We start from the raw sequence: 18,339 nt of genomic DNA, 5'->3' as shown, positions 1-18,339 counted from the left end.
CTTCCAGTCCTGGTTATAAATTGTAACTGGCAACATGAAACAATTTATTTTTAATATGCAAAAAGTTTTGATTTTAGCACATAGTCACAGTCCGCATTTATCCCTCTTCTCTCCCATCTCGCTTGTTTATTAGACCTAAATGTAAAATGTGCATGAAATGGATTTTGAAACTTTGCTGATCCAGTATGAAGGGTATGAAGACTGTAATAAAAATAATGCGTTGCATTTTTAGAACAAACGCCTTAGATGGATTAATTTTCTTAATGCATCTAGCAGCAGGAGTGAAAGCTTTTAAAAGGAAGGATGTCTGCTCAAAATATACCCTACTTAATCTGTATATTAAAATAATAAAATGGAGAAAAAACTAGTGAATACCATACAAGGTAACATACCATAGTAAAAGTAGCCATAGCATAAAAAATTATTTCTTATATTTTTAGTTTTTACTTTGAAGCGTGTTCATACATAGGACTCCAAAGGCAGTGTGCAGTGTGTTCTGAACATTTTTAAAGTGAAATTAAAGGAACAGCTTTTTTTGTTGTTGTTTTTTAATTGCATTATTATACAGTGTACCACCCACTCCTTGAGACCTTTATCCCTCTGTTAGGGCAGTGTGTAAATCTAGTTTACAACTCATAATCAGATCTGCCAACAAAGTACACACAGGGTTAATTATGATAAACCTAAGTCCTCAGCTCCCATCTTACCATTACATAGAAGGGAGAAGGATTGTTAAGAAAGCAAAAAAGTCAAGCAGTAATTTCTAAAAAATATGTATTAAACTAAAAACAAACATTTATTATATAGTGCACTTTATCAGTACTATGATGGCTGCAATAGTTTTCTTTTTCTTTTTTTCTTTCTTTCTTTCTTTCTTTCTTTCTTTCTTTCTTTCTTTCTTTCTTTCTTTCTTTCTTTCTTTCTTTCTTTCTTTTTTTATTTTTATTATTTTCTTTACTTTTTATCCTAAAAGGAGCAGAAGTGTTACTGTAAGCCGTTACTGAGTTTGGGTTTGGGTCTAGTTTGTTAGAGTATCTAAATCTGATAATCCATTTAACACTACCCTCTCCCCTCCTTTAACCAGAGTGTAGGCACCCTGGGACAGGAAATGTGTTTCTGGCCAGATCATCAGGTGAAAATAAAGGGGGGAAAAGGCTAAAAAATAAAACTAATGTATCCACAACTTTTAGGGATTGGGGAACTGCAATATATTAATATTTTGCTTTTGTGTATAATACCTATATGTGAATGGAAACTTGTAACAAATTTAAAGTAGGTATTATCCAATTTTGGCTACAAAAGGTAAAATATGCTTTGATTTCAGAACGGGGGCAGGTTCATTATATTGACCTGATACATTTCAGCATTGTAATAAGAAAAGCTGCAATGTCTGCATGCCTTTAGTTCAATATGAGCCTTATAAATGAGTTTGCCAAAAACAATGGCTATGGTATTATGAGCCAGCTCACTGTATGTTGGCATGGCTGGGTGTAGTCCATCTTAAGGTTATGCAATAGAAGAGTGAAAATGCTGTAGCTAATATAGTAAGTATTGTCATCCTTAAAGCTGATTTCCTAGTATGTATATTTTTACATAGTTACATTGGTCCTGCTTGGACCAATGGTTTAAGTAGGTATGTTCCATACCTAGCTGATTCCCCATAGATGCTGGAAAGCACTGTAGTAAGTAAATCTGTTACAAATATTCTGACTTTACATTTTTTTTTCAATTTCAGGGTCTTTCATGATGGTAAATACATCTGGAAAGTTGGCTGGGCAGAGGTCTCTTCTGTTATTGCCTCAGCTGAAAGAGAATGACACACATTGCATTGACTTTCACTACTTTGTGTCGAGCAAGAGTGGAGCCTTACCTGGACTACTAAACATCTATGTCACAGAAAATAATGGGGTAATGGGAAGCCCCGTGTGGAACATATCAGGACCAGCAACTGGGATGTGGAATCGAGCAGAACTGGCAATAAGCACCTTCTGGCCCAACTTTTACCAGGTATGATAAAAACTATTGTTTGAGAATGTAAGATAAGGAGCATCTACTTTTATTTAGACCATATCGTAAAGCTGGCCATACATGGATAGAAAATCGTTCTAAAATGCATTTGATAAGTCCGATCATTCTACTTTAGAAACATTAGTGGGCGCATTTCAACTTTGGAAATGCAAAGTTTTATGCCAAATTAGGAATCCGTCATGTTGGAATCTTGTTGCGTAATTGAACGATTTTCTAAACATTAGTAGGAAATGGATCGTAAATAGTTAAACAAAAACATGCAGCGCATGTGCATTGATCATTGATCAACAAAAAATGTACCATGTATGATATTAACAATCAATAATATGTGGACAACAATTTGATACAATGATCCTGATCGACACACAGTCGTTCAACAGATCTTAATGAGCAGTTTTTTCGAACAATTTTCTATCCATGTATGGCCAGCTTATGTGTAGTATCACACTGATGTACTTATCACTCCAGTAAACCATATAGAGGAAATCAGACGCACTTTGATTTCTGTAATATGCTTGACACAAGAACAACACAGAAAAAACAATATATTTGTGTATAAATATCTAAATGTAGTAAAGTACATAATGCTTATAAGTATATTTGATACAGTATTATAAGTGTTTTCTTCCTTTAGGATAGAGTTGAGAATAATTTGAACACAATTATATGGAAGACTGTGTCCCAGTGCTTTCTGGGAGACTCTCTATGTTTCCTCTATACCAGCCTTTTTCAACCAGGGTTCTCAGGCAAATGTAACTTCAGGGGTGCCTTGGTAAAATGCCTAAAAATTGGCCAAAATTTTTTTCAAGCCAGCAGGTAGATGAAGCCTGCCTTTTAGTTACACAAAGCCACAGGTTTTTATTGTGAACCATTTAAACCTTCCAGCCACTGGCGACCTAACAACTAGTGATGTCATCAGTGTTGATAAGAAGGGTGTTGGTCGCCTGCACAGCATCCTTGCTTGACCCTCCCCTGTCCCTCTCCGTCAACACCGGGGTCACATGCTGAGTGATGGAGAGAAACTGGTGGAGAGGGTAAACACCGGAATACTAGTCAGTACCAGTGTGCAAAAGTGTATTTGCTTTGGAAGAATAAATCACCTCAAACGTTGGGCGTCCTACGTGTGTCAATGCTGCCGCATTATGTAAAACTATTAGAATCGTTTTTTTTTACATTTTAGAATTGGGTGCCTTGAGACTGTCCATTGTTTTAAAGGGTGCCTTGAGACTGTCCATAATTTTTGGAAAAACGGTTGAGATACTCTGCTCTATACCGTTTTCTCAGAGAGTGAAAGTAAATTCCAAATGTTGAGTTTTCACAAGAAAAGAGATGAAGGAGAAATTTTCCAATGGGCATTTTAGTTCTGGTGACAACTGGGGATTCCATAACTTTGGAGAGATTTCTTCTTATTTCCTGTTTTGGCTATGGGACAGGAAGTGAAGACAAACTTCCTAACGGGACACAGATAACAACATAAAACCCGACAGGAGTTACAACCCTCCCAAACTCTATCCAAAAGGGAAACTAAAAAGTGTTTGCCTTTTGTTCTACAGTAATTTAAAGTGAAAGTCAAGTCAGAAGACTAAAGACTTAGCTCAGTTAAGTAGCTCCTAGTACCTATGTTTAAATGGTTGTAAAGGATCAAGCTTTGTTACTTTCATGCATTCTCTGCAATAAGGTAAAAAAAACTTCTGTGTGCAGCAGCCCCCCTAATACTTTCCTGAGCCCCATCACAACCCAGCGATAAGCACAAGAGCCTTGGAGCCAATGCTAATAGAGGGCTTCACCTCTAGTGCTCAATCTGAGGTGTGCTACCACTGATGCCTCAAAACCACTGCCATTTTATTGTGCTGCCTATCAGTACACCCATTGAATACTATTTTTTCATTCAACCCAGCAGGTTGAACAAAGAAAAAACGGACAGATTGCCGTACAAACACAAGCGATGTTGGTGCGGTGATGTTCCCTGCTGCCTATTGAATTTTGACAGCAGGAAGGCTCTCTTGCCCAAACCTCAACGCCCCCCCTCCCCCCCACCTCCATCCAGCCAGAATTCGCAGATCCAAAGGCTGCAAGTGCTGATCAGATGCTAGTTTTTAAGCATGTCCCTTCCGTAAAAGCCAGCCATCAGATGGACTTCTGTTGGATAGACAGCTGTACACACTGACCGAAAGTCATCCGGTTTCTGGTGAACCGGGCAGTTTTTGGCCTGTATGTACCCAGCTTAACCCAAAGGTGAGGCACATTGAAGAGGTGGAGCAGTAATTGAAAATGGAAAAAAATTGCTTAACTTTCACTTTAGTCCTTTTGCTATTCAGTATTATCACATACAATCAGTACAGATATGTAATAAGGTATGTTTTGTTTTAGAGATGACAGTATTCAGTGGGGATGTTTTCTCTCTTTCTTTCCTTTGCTCTCTCCCACAATTACAAATACACTGACATTCTAATCTATATCATATCCCGTTCATTTACAATGCTGTATTATTGAAGTCAGTGCAAACAGTAATATATTTATGACAATGTGCAGCAGCTTTCTGTATGCATAAAAACCTTGTTGATCGCATTGCGCAGAGCTCATTTTTTATAACTTCAAAATATAGTTTGTCATTTTAGAAGATTGAAAACTTCACCACATACACATTTTATTTGTAGAAGAACAGTGACAAAATGGGAGATGCAAAATCAGATCAATACGCATTTTTCATGGATTCACATTAGTGTCTGATTAATGAGTTGATGCAGTTTTGCAGCTTGTAAACAGAGTTTCTAATGCATTTTGTATCAAGGCCAGATATTGAAGTGTATGTGGAGAAAGAGCTATGTGGGAAGGGTTAGTGTCTCAAGAAACCAGGACCTTCTGAGTGTCAGAATTGTAATATTATTATTAATTATAGATTGATCCAGATATTGAAAAAGATGTGACATTACCATTATATGGTAAAGGGTAGAAAAATAAATCCCCAGGCACCATAGCAAAATCATTCCAAACCCCCTTGTCCACCCCCCTTGCAGCAAGAGCAGTGAAAGTCTATACAGGTAATCAATTACATACTAATTACTATTTGCATAAATTATATACATATTAGGAGCATATACACAATGTACAGTATATGTACATATTTCTAAAAGAATAATGAGATCAAGCAGAAAAATCTGTAAAGAGTATCTGCTGTGACTAGGCTTTTAAATCTAGGGTAAAAAGTCTAGAACACCTTAGCTCCCAGCTAGTGACCATTGGATAAAAAAATAACCACATCATGGGAGCATTACATGGGCTTTATCCTTTAAAGCTCATCTCCAGCCACAATTTTTGGATAGAATTGGGATCTCTGTAAAATTTTATTGCTATAAGTGCCCCCCATGGGGAAATTGAACCTCACTTTCTGACAGGCAATCATGGAAAATCACTCTAATACAAACAGAAAGGGCAATGGTGACACTTTTTAGGCCTCATGCACATTGGGCGTTTTTACAACTGCTGTTTTGGGCATCAGAAGTTTTTTTACCTGCCTCTAAACTCCCCTGCATGTTATCCTATGTGTTCATGCACACATGGGCTTTTATCAACATTTTGGCAGGAGAGTTTAGTGGAAGAAAAAAAACCCTCTGCCAGTGCATTCTGAAGCAGCAGCGTATTGGCAGAAAAAATGCTGACAGCTCCCAAACTCTTCTAAACTCTTCTAAACATAGCGTTAAGCAGAGTTTCTTTTTTTAAGCAGCCAGCAACAACCAGTGATTACCCCCCCCTCCGCCCCAAGGAACCCCCATGTTGAGGACATGTGGTCTTGTATGGTTCAGGAGGGGAATGGGCGCTCGCTCGTTGCCCCCTTTCCTAGCCTGCCAGGCTGCATGCTCTGATAAGGGTCTGACATGAATTTTGGGGGGGGGGGGGACCCGTGCCATTTGTAAAAAAATTATTGGCGTGGGGTTCCCCTCAAAGTCAATACCAACCTAAGGGTTTGTTATTGATTTGGGGAAGGGACTTCACACTGTTTGTTTTTTTTTTTTATTTGGCGTGGGGTTTCCCTTAAAATCCATACCAGACCCAAAAGGCCTGGTATGGATTTGGGGGGTTACCCCATTTTTTTCAAATGTTTTTATTGCTGGCAATGTTTTTTTTCTACATTCATCTCTCAGCGGGGAACCCTGCTGACAGCTGATGACTCATCTATTGTTAAGGACGCTCCTTAACACTGAAGCTACTAAGCGTAGCTTACACACTAGGCCAGTGATGGCGAACCTTGGCACCCCAGATGTTTTAGAACTACATTTTCCATGATGCTCATGCACTGTGCAGTGTAGTTGAGGATCAAGGGAAATGTAGTTCAAAAACATCTGGGGTGCCAAGGTTCACCATCACTGCACTAGGCTATACACTGCTAAACACCAGCAAAAAAAACACTAAAACATGAGCATTTTTTTGTCCAGCATTTCTAAAGCAGTTTTTAGCTTTCTAGTGTGCATGAAGCCATAGAAGAATAGGAAAGGAGATTTTGCATGATATACTGTTGCATGATATAATTTTGCATGATATACTGTTGCCTGTGCCGTTCCAACTCTTTCCTCCATTTAAAGCAAACTAATTAATTTGATTTGAGCTGTACACATTTAATTGGTTTAATAAAGATTTGTTAAGAATAGTGTTGAGCGAACACGGACTGTATTATTCGTGTTCGTACCGAATAATTGGATTTTTTGTACCCGAACACGGACACGGACACTTTACTGTATGTTCGGGTAAAAATCCGTGTTCGGTCGTTTTATTTCCGGGTTTTGCATGCTTTGGCGCTCTTTTCATGGCGGGCTTTCAACAGCCAATCAACAATCGTTTAACTGGTGTGCCTTAAGCCATCCCAGCCATGCCTGCAAATGTCTTAGTAGCTGTGATTGGCCGTCTGAAGCATGTGACCAAGTCTTTATAAGTTCGAGGCAGCCGCAGCGGCGTCATTATGCTGCTTATATCAGGGACAGAGCACACATCAACGTGCTGGCTGCTGATTAGGGAAAGATAGGCAGGAAAAAACCATTTGTGTCCGGATAGAATTGAGGGACAGGTCGGAGTGTTTAGGCAGGGCGAGTTGTAGGCATTTTAGGGATAGAGTCTGCTGAATTATAGGGTCAGTGTCTTCTACAAACTACAATCGATATTGCTGTGTGGGGGGTGGGGTGAATCTGCACTCAATCCTGATCTACGATCTCTTCTCAATCCTGTTAGGGACAGAGTCTGCTGAATTTTAGGGAAACTGTGTTCTACAAACTACAATCGATATTGCTGTGTGGTGTGGGATTGGAGATAGGCAGGTGTCAGTGATCCACATCCATTTTTCTGTGTGTGAGCTGCAGTGAACACAATCTTTTTGGGCTGCAGTGAACACAATCTTTTTGGGCTGCAGTGAACACAATCTTTTTGGGCTGCAGTGAACACAATCTTTTTGGGCTGCAGTGAACACAATCTTTTTGGGCTGCAGTGAACACAATCTTTTTGGGGTGCAGTGAACAAAATCTTTTTGGGGTGCAGTGAACACAATCCTTTTTGGTGTGCAGTGAACACAATCTTTGTGGGGTGCAGTGAACAAAATCCTTTGTGGGGTGCAGTGAACACAATCTTTTTGGGGTGCAGTGAACAAAATCCTTTTTGGGGTGCAGTGAACAACATCCTTTTTGGGGTGCAGTGAACACAATCTTTTTGGGGTGCAGTGAACAAAATCCTTTGTGGGGTGCAGTGAACACAATCTTTTTGGGGTGCAGTGAACACAATCTTTTTGGGGTGGAGTGAACAACATCCTTTTTGGGGTGCAGTGAACAAAATCCTTTTTGGGGTGCAGTGAACAAAATCATTTTTGGGGTGCAGTGAACACAATCTTTTTGGGGTGCAGTGAACACAATCTTTGTGGGGTGCAGTGAACACAATCTTTTTGGGGTGGAGTGAACAACATCCTTTTTGGGGTGCAGTGAGCAACATCCTTTTTGGGGTGCAGTGAACACAATCTTTTTGGGGTGCAGTGAACACAATCTTTGTGGGGTACAGTGAACAGAATCTTTGTGGGGTGCAGTGAACACAATCTTTGGGGGGTACAGTGAACACAATCTTTTTGGGGTGCAGTGAACACAATCTTTGTGGGGTGCAGTGAACACAATCTTTTTGGGGTGGAGTGAACAAAATCATTTTTGGGGTGCAGTGAACAACATCCTTTTTGGGGTGCAGTGATCAAAATCCTTTTTGGGGTGCAGTGAACACAATCTTTTTGGGGTGCAGTGAACAAAATCCTTTGTGGGGTGCAGTGAACAGAATCTTTGTGGGGTGCAGTGAACACAATCTTTGGGGGGGTACAGTGAACACAATCTTTTTGGGGTGCAGTGAACACAATCTTTGTGGGGTACAGTGAACAGAATCTTTGTGGGGTGCAGTGAACACAATCTTTGGGGGGTACAGTGAACACAATCTTTTTGGGGTGCAGTGAACACAATCTTTGGGGGGTACAGTGAACACAATCTTTTTGGGGTGCAGTGAACACAATCTTTGTGGGGTGCAGTGAACACAATCTTTGGGGGGGTACAGTGAACACAATCTTTTTGGGGTGCAGTGAACAACATCCTTTTAGGGTGCAGTGAACACAATCTTTGTGGGGTGCAGTGAACAACATCCTTTTAGGGTGCAGTGAACACAATCTTTGTGGGGTACAGTGAACAGAATCTTTGTGGGGTGCAGTGAACACAATCTTTGGGGGGTACAGTGAACACAATCTTTGTGAGGTGCAGTGAACACAATCTTTGTGGGGTGCAGTGAACACAATCATTGTGGGGTGCAGTGAACTCAATCTTTGTGGGGTACAGTGAACACAATCTCATACTTCTGAAGATTTGAGGGTGCTGCCTGTTCCATACTCCCCCTACTCCTCATCTAGCCTTTTAGGGGTACAAACAATAGTAATTGGGGCCTAGTGTGGTTGTGTACGTGTGATATACATACACTTTTTTTGGATCATATTTTCTATTCCGCTATTTAATCAAAAACCTTTGGGGATCAGTTAAATTGGGGGATAGTCTGTGTTGGTACGTGTGAGAGAGATCCACCTTTCCAAGTTGTTGGGGTTCATCTCATACTTCTGAAGGTTTGAGGGTGCTGCCTGTTCCATACTCCCCCTACTCCTAGCCTTTTAGGGGTACAAACAATAGTAATTGGGGCCTAGTGTGGTTGTGTACGTGTGATATACATACACTTTTTTTGGATCATATTTTCTATTCCGCTATTTAATCAAAAACCTTTGGGGATCAGTTAAATTGGGGGATAGTCTGTGTTGGTACGTGTGAGAGAGATCCACCTTTCCAAGTTGTTGGGGTTCATCTCATACTTCTGAAGGTTTGAGGGTGCTGCCTGTTCCATACCCCCCCTACTCCTCATCTAGCCTTTTAGGGGTACAAACAATAGTAATTGGGGCCTAGTGTGGTTGTGTACGTGTGATATACATACACTTTTTTTGGATCATATTTTCTATTCCGCTATTTAATCAAAAACCTTTGGGGATCAGTTAAATTGGGGGATAGTCTGTGTTGGTACGTGTGAGAGAGATCCACCTTTCCAAGTTGTTGGGGTTCATCTCATACTTCTGAAGGTTTGAGGGTGCTGCCTGTTCCATACCCCCCCTACTCCTCATCTAGCCTTTTAGGGGTACAAACAATAGTAATTGGGGCCTAGTGTGGTTGTGTACGTGTGATATACATACACTTTTTTTGGATCATATTTTCTATTCCGCTATTTAATCAAAAACCTTTGGGGATCAGTTAAATTGGGGGATAGTCTGTGTTGGTACGTGTGAGAGAGATCCACCTTTCCAAGTTGTTGGGGTTCATCTCATACTTCTGAAGGTTTGAGGGTGCTGCCTGTTCCATACCCCCCCTACTCCTCATCTAGCCTTTTAGGGGTACAAACAATAGTAATTGGGGCCTAGTGTGGTTGTGTACGTGTGATATACATACACTTTTTTTGGATCATATTTTCTATTCCGCTATTTAATCAAAAACCTTTGGGGATCAGTTAAATTGGGGGATAGTCTGTGTTGGTACGTGTGAGAGAGATCCACCTTTCCAAGTTTTTGGGGTTCATCTCATACTTCTGAAGATTTGAGGGTGCTGCCTGTTCCATACCCCCCCTACTCCTCATCTAGCCTTTTAGGGGTACAAACAATAGTAATTGGGGCCTAGTGTGGTTGTGTACGTGTGATATACATACACTTTTTTTGGATCATATTTTCTATTCCGCTATTTAATCAAAAACCTTTGGGGATCAGTTAAATTGGGGGATAGTCTGTGTTGGTACGTGTGAGAGAGATCCACCTTTCCAAGTTTTTGGGGTTCATCTCATACTTCTGAAGATTTGAGGGTGCTGCCTGTTCCATACCCCCCCTACTCCTCATCTAGCCTTTTAGGGGTACAAACAATAGTAATTGGGGCCTAGTGTGGTTGTGTACGTGTGATATACATACACTTTTTTTGGATCATATTTTCTATTCCGCTATTTAATCAAAAACCTTTGGGGATCAGTTAAATTGGGGGATAGTCTGTGTTGGTACGTGTGAGAGAGATCCACCTTTCCAAGTTGTTGGGGTTCATCTCATACTTCTGAAGGTTTGAGGGTGCTGCCTGTTCCATACTCCCCCTACTCCTCATCTAGCCTTTTAGGGGTACAAACAATAGTAATTGGGGCCTAGTGTGGTTGTGTACGTGTGATATACATACACTTTTTTTGGATCATATTTTCTATTCCGCTATTTAATCAAAAACCTTTGGGGATCAGTTAAATTGGGGGATAGTCTGTGTTGGTACGTGTGAGAGAGATCCACCTTTCCAAGTTGTTGGGGTTCATCTCATACTTCTGAAGGTTTGAGGGTGCTGCCTGTTCCATACTCCCCCTACTCCTCATCTAGCCTTTTAGGGGTACAAACAATAGTAATTGGGGCCCAGTGTGGTTGTGTACGTGTGATATACATACACTTTTTTTGGATCATATTTTCTATTCCGCTATTTAATCAAAAACCTTTGGGGATCAGTTAAATTGGGGGATAGTCTGTGTTGGTACGTGTGAGAGAGATCCACCTTTCCAAGTTGTTGGGGTTCATCTCATACTTCTGAAGGTTTGAGGGTGCTGCCTGTTCCATACCCCCCCTACTCCTCATCTAGCCTTTTAGGGGTACAAACAATAGTAATTGGGGCCTAGTGTGGTTGTGTACGTGTGATATACATACACTTTTTTTGGATCATATTTTCTATTCCGCTATTTAATCAAAAACCTTTGGGGATCAGTTAAATTGGGGGATAGTCTGTGTTGGTACGTGTGAGAGAGATCCACCTTTCCAAGTTGTTGGGGTTCATCTCATACTTCTGAAGGTTTGAGGGTGCTGCCTGGTCTATACTCCCCCTACTCCTCATCTAGCCTTTTAGGGGTACAAACAATAGTAATTGGGGCCTAGTGTGGTTGTGTACGTGTGATATACATACACTTTTTTTGGATCATATTTTCTATTCCGCTATTTAATCAAAAACCTTTGGGGATCAGTTAAATTGGGGGATAGTCTGTGTTGGTACGTGTGAGAGAGATCCACCTTTCCAAGTTGTTGGGGTTCATCTCATACTTCTGAAGGTTTGAGGGTGCTGCCTGTTCCATACTCCCCCTACTCCTAGCCTTTTAGGGGTACAAACAATAGTAATTGGGGCCTAGTGTGGTTGTGTACGTGTGATATACATACACTTTTTTTGGATCATATTTTCTATTCCGCTATTTAATCAAAAACCTTTGGGGATCAGTTAAATTGGGGGATAGTCTGTGTTGGTACGTGTGAGAGAGATCCACCTTTCCAAGTTGTTGGGGTTCATCTCATACTTCTGAAGGTTTGAGGGTGCTGCCTGTTCCATACCCCCCCTACTCCTAGCCTTTTAGGGGTACAAACAATAGTAATTGGGGCCTAGTGTGGTTGTGTACGTGTGATATACATACACTTTTTTTGGATCATATTTTCTATTCCGCTATTTAATCAAAAACCTTTGGGGATCAGTTAAATTGGGGGATAGTCTGTGTTGGTACGTGTGAGAGAGATCCACCTTTCCAAGTTGTTGGGGTTCATCTCATACTTCTGAAGGTTTGAGGGTGCTGCCTGTTCCATACTCCCCCTACTCCTCATCTAGCCTTTTAGGGGTACAAACAATAGTAATTGGGGCCTAGTGTGGTTGTGTACGTGTGATATATATACACTTTTTTTGGATCATATTTTCTATTCCGCTATTTAATCAAAAACCTTTGGGGATCAGTTAAATTGGGGGATAGTCTGTGTTGGTACGTGTGAGAGAGATCCACCTTTCCAAGTTGTTGGGGTTCATCTCATACTTCTGAAGGTTTGAGGGTGCTGCCTGTTCCATACTCCCCCTACTCCTCATCTAGCCTTTTAGGGGTACAAACAATAGTAATTGGGGCCCAGTGTGGTTGTGTACGTGTGATATACATACACTTTTTTTGGATCATATTTTCTATTCCGCTATTTAATCAAAAACCTTTGGGGATCAGTTAAATTGGGGGATAGTCTGTGTTGGTACGTGTGAGAGAGATCCACCTTTCCAAGTTGTTGGGGTTCATCTCATACTTCTGAAGGTTTGAGGGTGCTGCCTGTTCCATACCCCCCCTACTCCTCATCTAGCCTTTTAGGGGTACAAACAATAGTAATTGGGGCCTAGTGTGGTTGTGTACGTGTGATATACATACACTTTTTTTGGATCATATTTTCTATTCCGCTATTTAATCAAAAACCTTTGGGGATCAGTTAAATTGGGGGATAGTCTGTGTTGGTACGTGTGAGAGAGATCCACCTTTCCAAGTTGTTGGGGTTCATCTCATACTTCTGAAGGTTTGAGGGTGCTGCCTGTTCCATACTCCCCCTACTCCTCATCTAGCCTTTTAGGGGTACAAACAATAGTAATTGGGGCCTAGTGTGGTTGTGTACGTGTGATATACATACACTTTTTTTGGATCATATTTTCTATTCCGCTATTTAATCAAAAACCTTTGGGGATCAGTTAAATTGGGGGATAGTCTGTGTTGGTACGTGTGAGAGAGATCCACCTTTCCAAGTTGTTGGGGTTCATCTCATACTTCTGAAGGTTTGAGGGTGCTGCCTGTTCCATACTCCCCCTACTCCTAGCCTTTTAGGGGTACAAACAATAGTAATTGGGGCCTAGTGTGGTTGTGTACGTGTGATATACATACACTTTTTTTGGATCATATTTTCTATTCCGCTATTTAATCAAAAACCTTTGGGGATCAGTTAAATTGGGGGATAGTCTGTGTTGGTACGTGTGAGAGAGATCCACCTTTCCAAGTTGTTGGGGTTCATCTCATACTTCTGAAGGTTTGAGGGTGCTGCCTGTTCCATACTCCCCCTACTCCTCATCTAGCCTTTTAGGGGTACAAACAATAGTAATTGGGGCCCAGTGTGGTTGTGTACGTGTGATATACATACACTTTTTTTGGATCATATTTTCTATTCCGCTATTTAATCAAAAACCTTTGGGGATCAGTTAAATTGGGGGATAGTCTGTGTTGGTACGTGTGAGAGAGATCCACCTTTCCAAGTTGTTGGGGTTCATCTCATACTTCTGAAGGTTTGAGGGTGCTGCCTGTTCCATACCCCCCCTACTCCTCATCTAGCCTTTTAGGGGTACAAACAATAGTAATTGGGGCCTAGTGTGGTTGTGTACGTGTGATATACATACACTTTTTTTGGATCATATTTTCTATTCCGCTATTTAATCAAAAACCTTTGGGGATCAGTTAAATTGGGGGATAGTCTGTGTTGGTACGTGTGAGAGAGATCCACCTTTCCAAGTTTTTGGGGTTCATCTCATACTTCTGAAGATTTGAGGGTGCTGCCTGTTCCATACCCCCCCTACTCCTCATCTAGCCTTTTAGGGGTACAAACAATAGTAATTGGGGCCTAGTGTGGTTGTGTACGTGTGATATACATACACTTTTTTTGGATCATATTTTCTATTCCGCTATTTAATCAAAAACCTTTGGGGATCAGTTAAATTGGGGGATAGTCTGTGTTGGTACGTGTGAGAGAGATCCACCTTTCCAAGTTTTTGGGGTTCATCTCATACTTCTGAAGATTTGAGGGTGCTGCCTGTTCCATACTCCTCCTCCTACTGCTCAACCATCCTTTTAGGGGTACAAACAATAGTAGTTGGGGCCTAGTGTGGTGGTGTACGTGCGAGATACATACACTTTCTTTTTGATCATATTTTCTATTCCGCTATTCAATTAAAACCTTTGGGGATCAATTCAATTGCGAGATAGTCTGTGTCGGTACGTGTGAGATCCACCTTTCCAAGTTGTTGGGGTTCATCTCATACTTCTGAAGATTTGAGGGTGCTGCCTGTTCCATACTCCTGCTCCTACTGCTCAACCATCCTTTTAGGGGTACAAACAATAGTAATTGGGGCCTAGTGTGGTTGTGTACGTGCGAGATACATACACTTTTTTTGATCATATTTCCTATTCCGCTATTCAATAAAAACCTTTGAGGATCAATTGAATTGCGGGATAGTCTGTGTCGGTACGTGTGAGATCCACCTTTCCAAGTTTTTGGGGTTCATCTCATACTTCTGAAGATTTGAGGGTGCTGTCTGTTCCATACTCCTCCTACTCCTCATCCATCCTTTTAGGGGTAGAAACAATAGTAATTGGGGCCTAGTGTGGTTTTGTACGTGCGAGATACATACACTTTTTTGGATCATATTTCCTATTCCGCTATTCAATAAAAACCTTTCTAGGGCAAGATCTTAAATTACAGAAATATGAGGAGACCGTCAAATAAGGGCCGTGGCCTGGGTCGTGGTGCTGCTGGTAGAGCTCCTGTTGCAAGGAGAGGACGTGGTCGATCTGTGCCAGCTACACGCACAAGTGAAACACCTTCCTCAAGTGTGAGTAGGCGACAGAACCTGCATCAGTATTTGGTAGGGCATCAAACGCCCCTAGAAGTGATGAGGCCAGAACAAGTTGAGGCGATAGTAGATTGGTTTGCTGCTGACAGTGCCTCCAGTTCCTTCACATTGTCTCCCACCCAGTCTACTGCAGAAAGGTCAGAGTTGGCACCTGCAGCCAATGTCCAACCGTCTTTCACCTCACCCCCTTGCAAATCAGGCCAGCAGTCTGAGCCCCAAGCCATACAGCGGTCTCTTATTCTTTTTGAGGACTCTGTCAGCAGGGTTTCCCAGGGCCATCCACCTAGCCCTGCCCCAGAAGTGGAAGAGATTGAGTGCAGCGATGCCCAACCACTTATTTCTCAAGATGAGTACATGCAAGGATCATCGCAGCACGTCTCCGATGATGACGAAACGCAGGTGCCAACTGCTGCGGCGTTCAGCATTGTGGAGACCGACAAGGAGGGCAGGGGTGAAGACTGGGTGGAAGATGATGTGGAGGACGATGAGGTCCTCGACCCCACATGGAATGAACGTCATGCAGGTGACCTGAGTAGTTTGGAGGAAGAGGCGGTGGTCGCACAGAGCCACCAGCACAGCAGAAGAGGGAGCAGGGTGCAGAAGCGGAGCGGCCGTGCCCTAGACACTACGCCCGCTACTGCCCAACGCAGCAAGGGAACGAGCGCACCAAAGTCAGCTCAAAGGAGTTCTCTAGCGTGGAAGTTCTTTAGAAAATGTGCTGATGACAGGACACGAGTGGTTTGCACCCTGTGCAATCAGAGCTTGAAGCGAGGCATAAACCTTCTCAACCTGAGCACAACCTGCATGATCAGGCATCTAAGTGCAAAGCACGAGCTGCAGTGGAGTACACACCTTCAAAACCAAGAAACGTCTCTGGCTCATCCTGCTTCCTCTTCTGCTGCAGTCTCGGCCGCTCCAGCCACATCTGTAGTGATACCGGCACCTGCCACCCCGCAAACAGACGATCTGTCAGCAACACCACCACCTGGGTCACCAACAACCATCTCCACAATGTCCCGTGGAAGCGTTCAGCTTTCCATCTCCCAAACACTTGAGAGGAAGAGGAAGTACCCCCCTACCCACCCGCGATCCCTGGCCCTGAATGCCAGCATTTCAAAATTATTGGCCTTTGAAATGCTGTCATTCCGTCTGGTGGAGACGCACAGTTTTAAAAACCTTATGTCGGTGGCTGTCCCACAGTACGTCGTGCCCAGCCGCCACTACTTTTCCAGGCAAGCCATCCCTTCCCTGCACAACCAAGTGGGGGAAAATATCAGGTGTGCACTGCGCAACGCCATCTGTGCCAAGGTCCACCTAACTACGGATACGTGGACCAGTAAGCACGGTCAGGGGCGTTATATCTCCCTAACGGCACACTGGGTAAATGCAGTGGCGGATGGGCCTGAGGCGGATAGCAATTTGGCGCATGTCCTTCCACCACCGAGGATTGCAGGGCGCTTCAGTTTGCCTCCTGTTCCTAACTCCTCCTACTCCGCTTCCTCATCCTCTACCGCCTCCTCATCCGGACAGCGTAACACCTTCACCACCAACTTCAGCACGGCCAGGGGTAAACTACAGCAGGTAGTTTTACAACTTGCCTGTTTGGGGGACAAACCACACACCGCGCAGGAGTTGTGGAGGAGCATGGAACAGCAGACAAATGAGTGGTTGCTGCCAGCGAGCCTCAAGCCCGGCCTGGTGGTGTGCGATAACGGGCGAAATCTCATAGCAGCTCTGGGCCTAGCCGGTTTGACGCACATCCCTTGCCTGGCGCATGTGCTGAATTTGGTGGTGCAGAGGTTCCTTAAAAACTACCCCGATATGTCAGAGCTGCTGCAGAAAGTGCGGGCCGTTTGTGCGCACTTTCGGCGTTCTCACCCTGCTGCTGCTCGCCTGGCAGCGCTGCAGCGTAACTTCGGCCTTCCCGCTCACCGCCTCATATGTGACGTGCCCACAAGGTGGAACTCCACCTTGCACATGCTGGAAAGACTGTGCGAGCAGCAGCAGGCCATAGTGGAGTTTCAGCTGCAGCACGCACGCGTGAGTCGCTCTGCGGAACAGCACCACTTCACCACCAATAACTGGGCCTCCATGCGAGACCTGTGTGCCTTGTTGCGCTGTTTTGAGTACTCCACCAACATGGCCAGTGGCAATGACGCCGTTCTCAGCTTAACTATCCCACTTCTATGCCTCCTTGAAAAAACAATTCGGGCGATGATGGAAGAGGATGTGGCACAGGATGAGGAGGAGGAGGAGGATGAAGAGGTAACATTTCCAAGGCTTTCAGGGCAGTCATTCGCAAGGGGCTCCGAGGGTGGGTTCCTGCACACGCAAACGCCAGGGACGCAATTGTCCAGCAGGGGCACAGTTCTGGAGGATGAGGAGGATGAGGAGGAGGAGGAGCTGGAGGAGGAGATGGAACCATGTTCACAGCAGGGTGGCACCCAGGCCAGCTCATGGCCATCACTGGTGCGTGGCTGGGGGGATACAGAGGACACGGACGATACACCTCCCACAGAGGACAGCCTTTCGTCGCCTCTGGGCAGCCTGGCACACATGAGCGATTACATGCTGCAGTGTCTCCACAACGACCGCCGAGTTGCCCACATTCTAACTTGTGCTGATTACTGGGTGGCCACGCTGCTGGATCCCCGTTACAAGGACAACGTACCGTCCTTAATTCACTCACTGGAGCGCGATCGCAAGATGCGCGAGTACAAGCGCACGCTGGTAGACGCCATGCTGCTGGCATTCCCATCTGACAGCGGGGCCACAGTGGAAGCACAAGGCAGAGGAGGAGGAGGAGGAGGTCGCCAACGCAACCAGGGCACCGCCAGCACCTCAGAAGGCAGGGTTAGCATGGCCGAAATGTGGAAAAGCTTTGTCAGCACGCCACAACAAACAGCAGCACCAGCAGCTCAGATGGAACGTCTTAGCAGGAGGCAGCATTTTACCAACATGGTGGAGCAGTATGTGTGCACACGCCTACATGTAGTGAATGACGGGTCTGCCCCCTTCAACTTCTGGGTCTCCAAATTGGGCACATGGCCTGAGCTTGCCCTTTACGCCTTGGAGGTGCTGGCGTGCCCTGCAGCCAGTGTATTATCTGAACGGGTATTTAGCACGGCTGGGGGCGTTATAACAGACAAGCGCAGCCGCCTGTCCAGAGACAATGTGGACAAGCTCACGTTCATTAAAATGAACCAGGCATGGATCCCACGGGACTTTTCCGTACCTTATGCAGAATAGCAATGGATACCGACCTTACCCACCCATTGTTCCATTTTTGCTCTTTCTCACTCTTTTGGGGTGTACCCTC

General features: G+C 43.7%; 1 protein-coding gene across 9 annotated transcripts in view; it reads left to right on the top strand.

Moving 5' to 3' along the window:
* The window catches only part of PTPRM (protein tyrosine phosphatase receptor type M), a 974,793-nt gene that overhangs the window by 322,578 nt on the left and 633,876 nt on the right, over positions 1-18,339 (top strand). For all 9 annotated transcript variants that reach the window (XM_082259726.1, XM_082259728.1, XM_082259725.1 and 6 more), the window contains exon 3: positions 1,736-2,007. In XM_082259726.1, coding sequence (XP_082115852.1) covers positions 1,736-2,007 — 272 coding nt within the window. The remainder of the gene's footprint in view (positions 1-1,735; positions 2,008-18,339) is intronic.

This window comes from Pelophylax lessonae (assembly GCF_965119305.1).
Source record: "Pelophylax lessonae genome assembly, chromosome: 5".
NCBI classification, from domain to species: Eukaryota; Metazoa; Chordata; class Amphibia; order Anura; family Ranidae; genus Pelophylax; species Pelophylax lessonae.
This window is presented reverse-complemented; position numbering and strand designations above follow the sequence as displayed.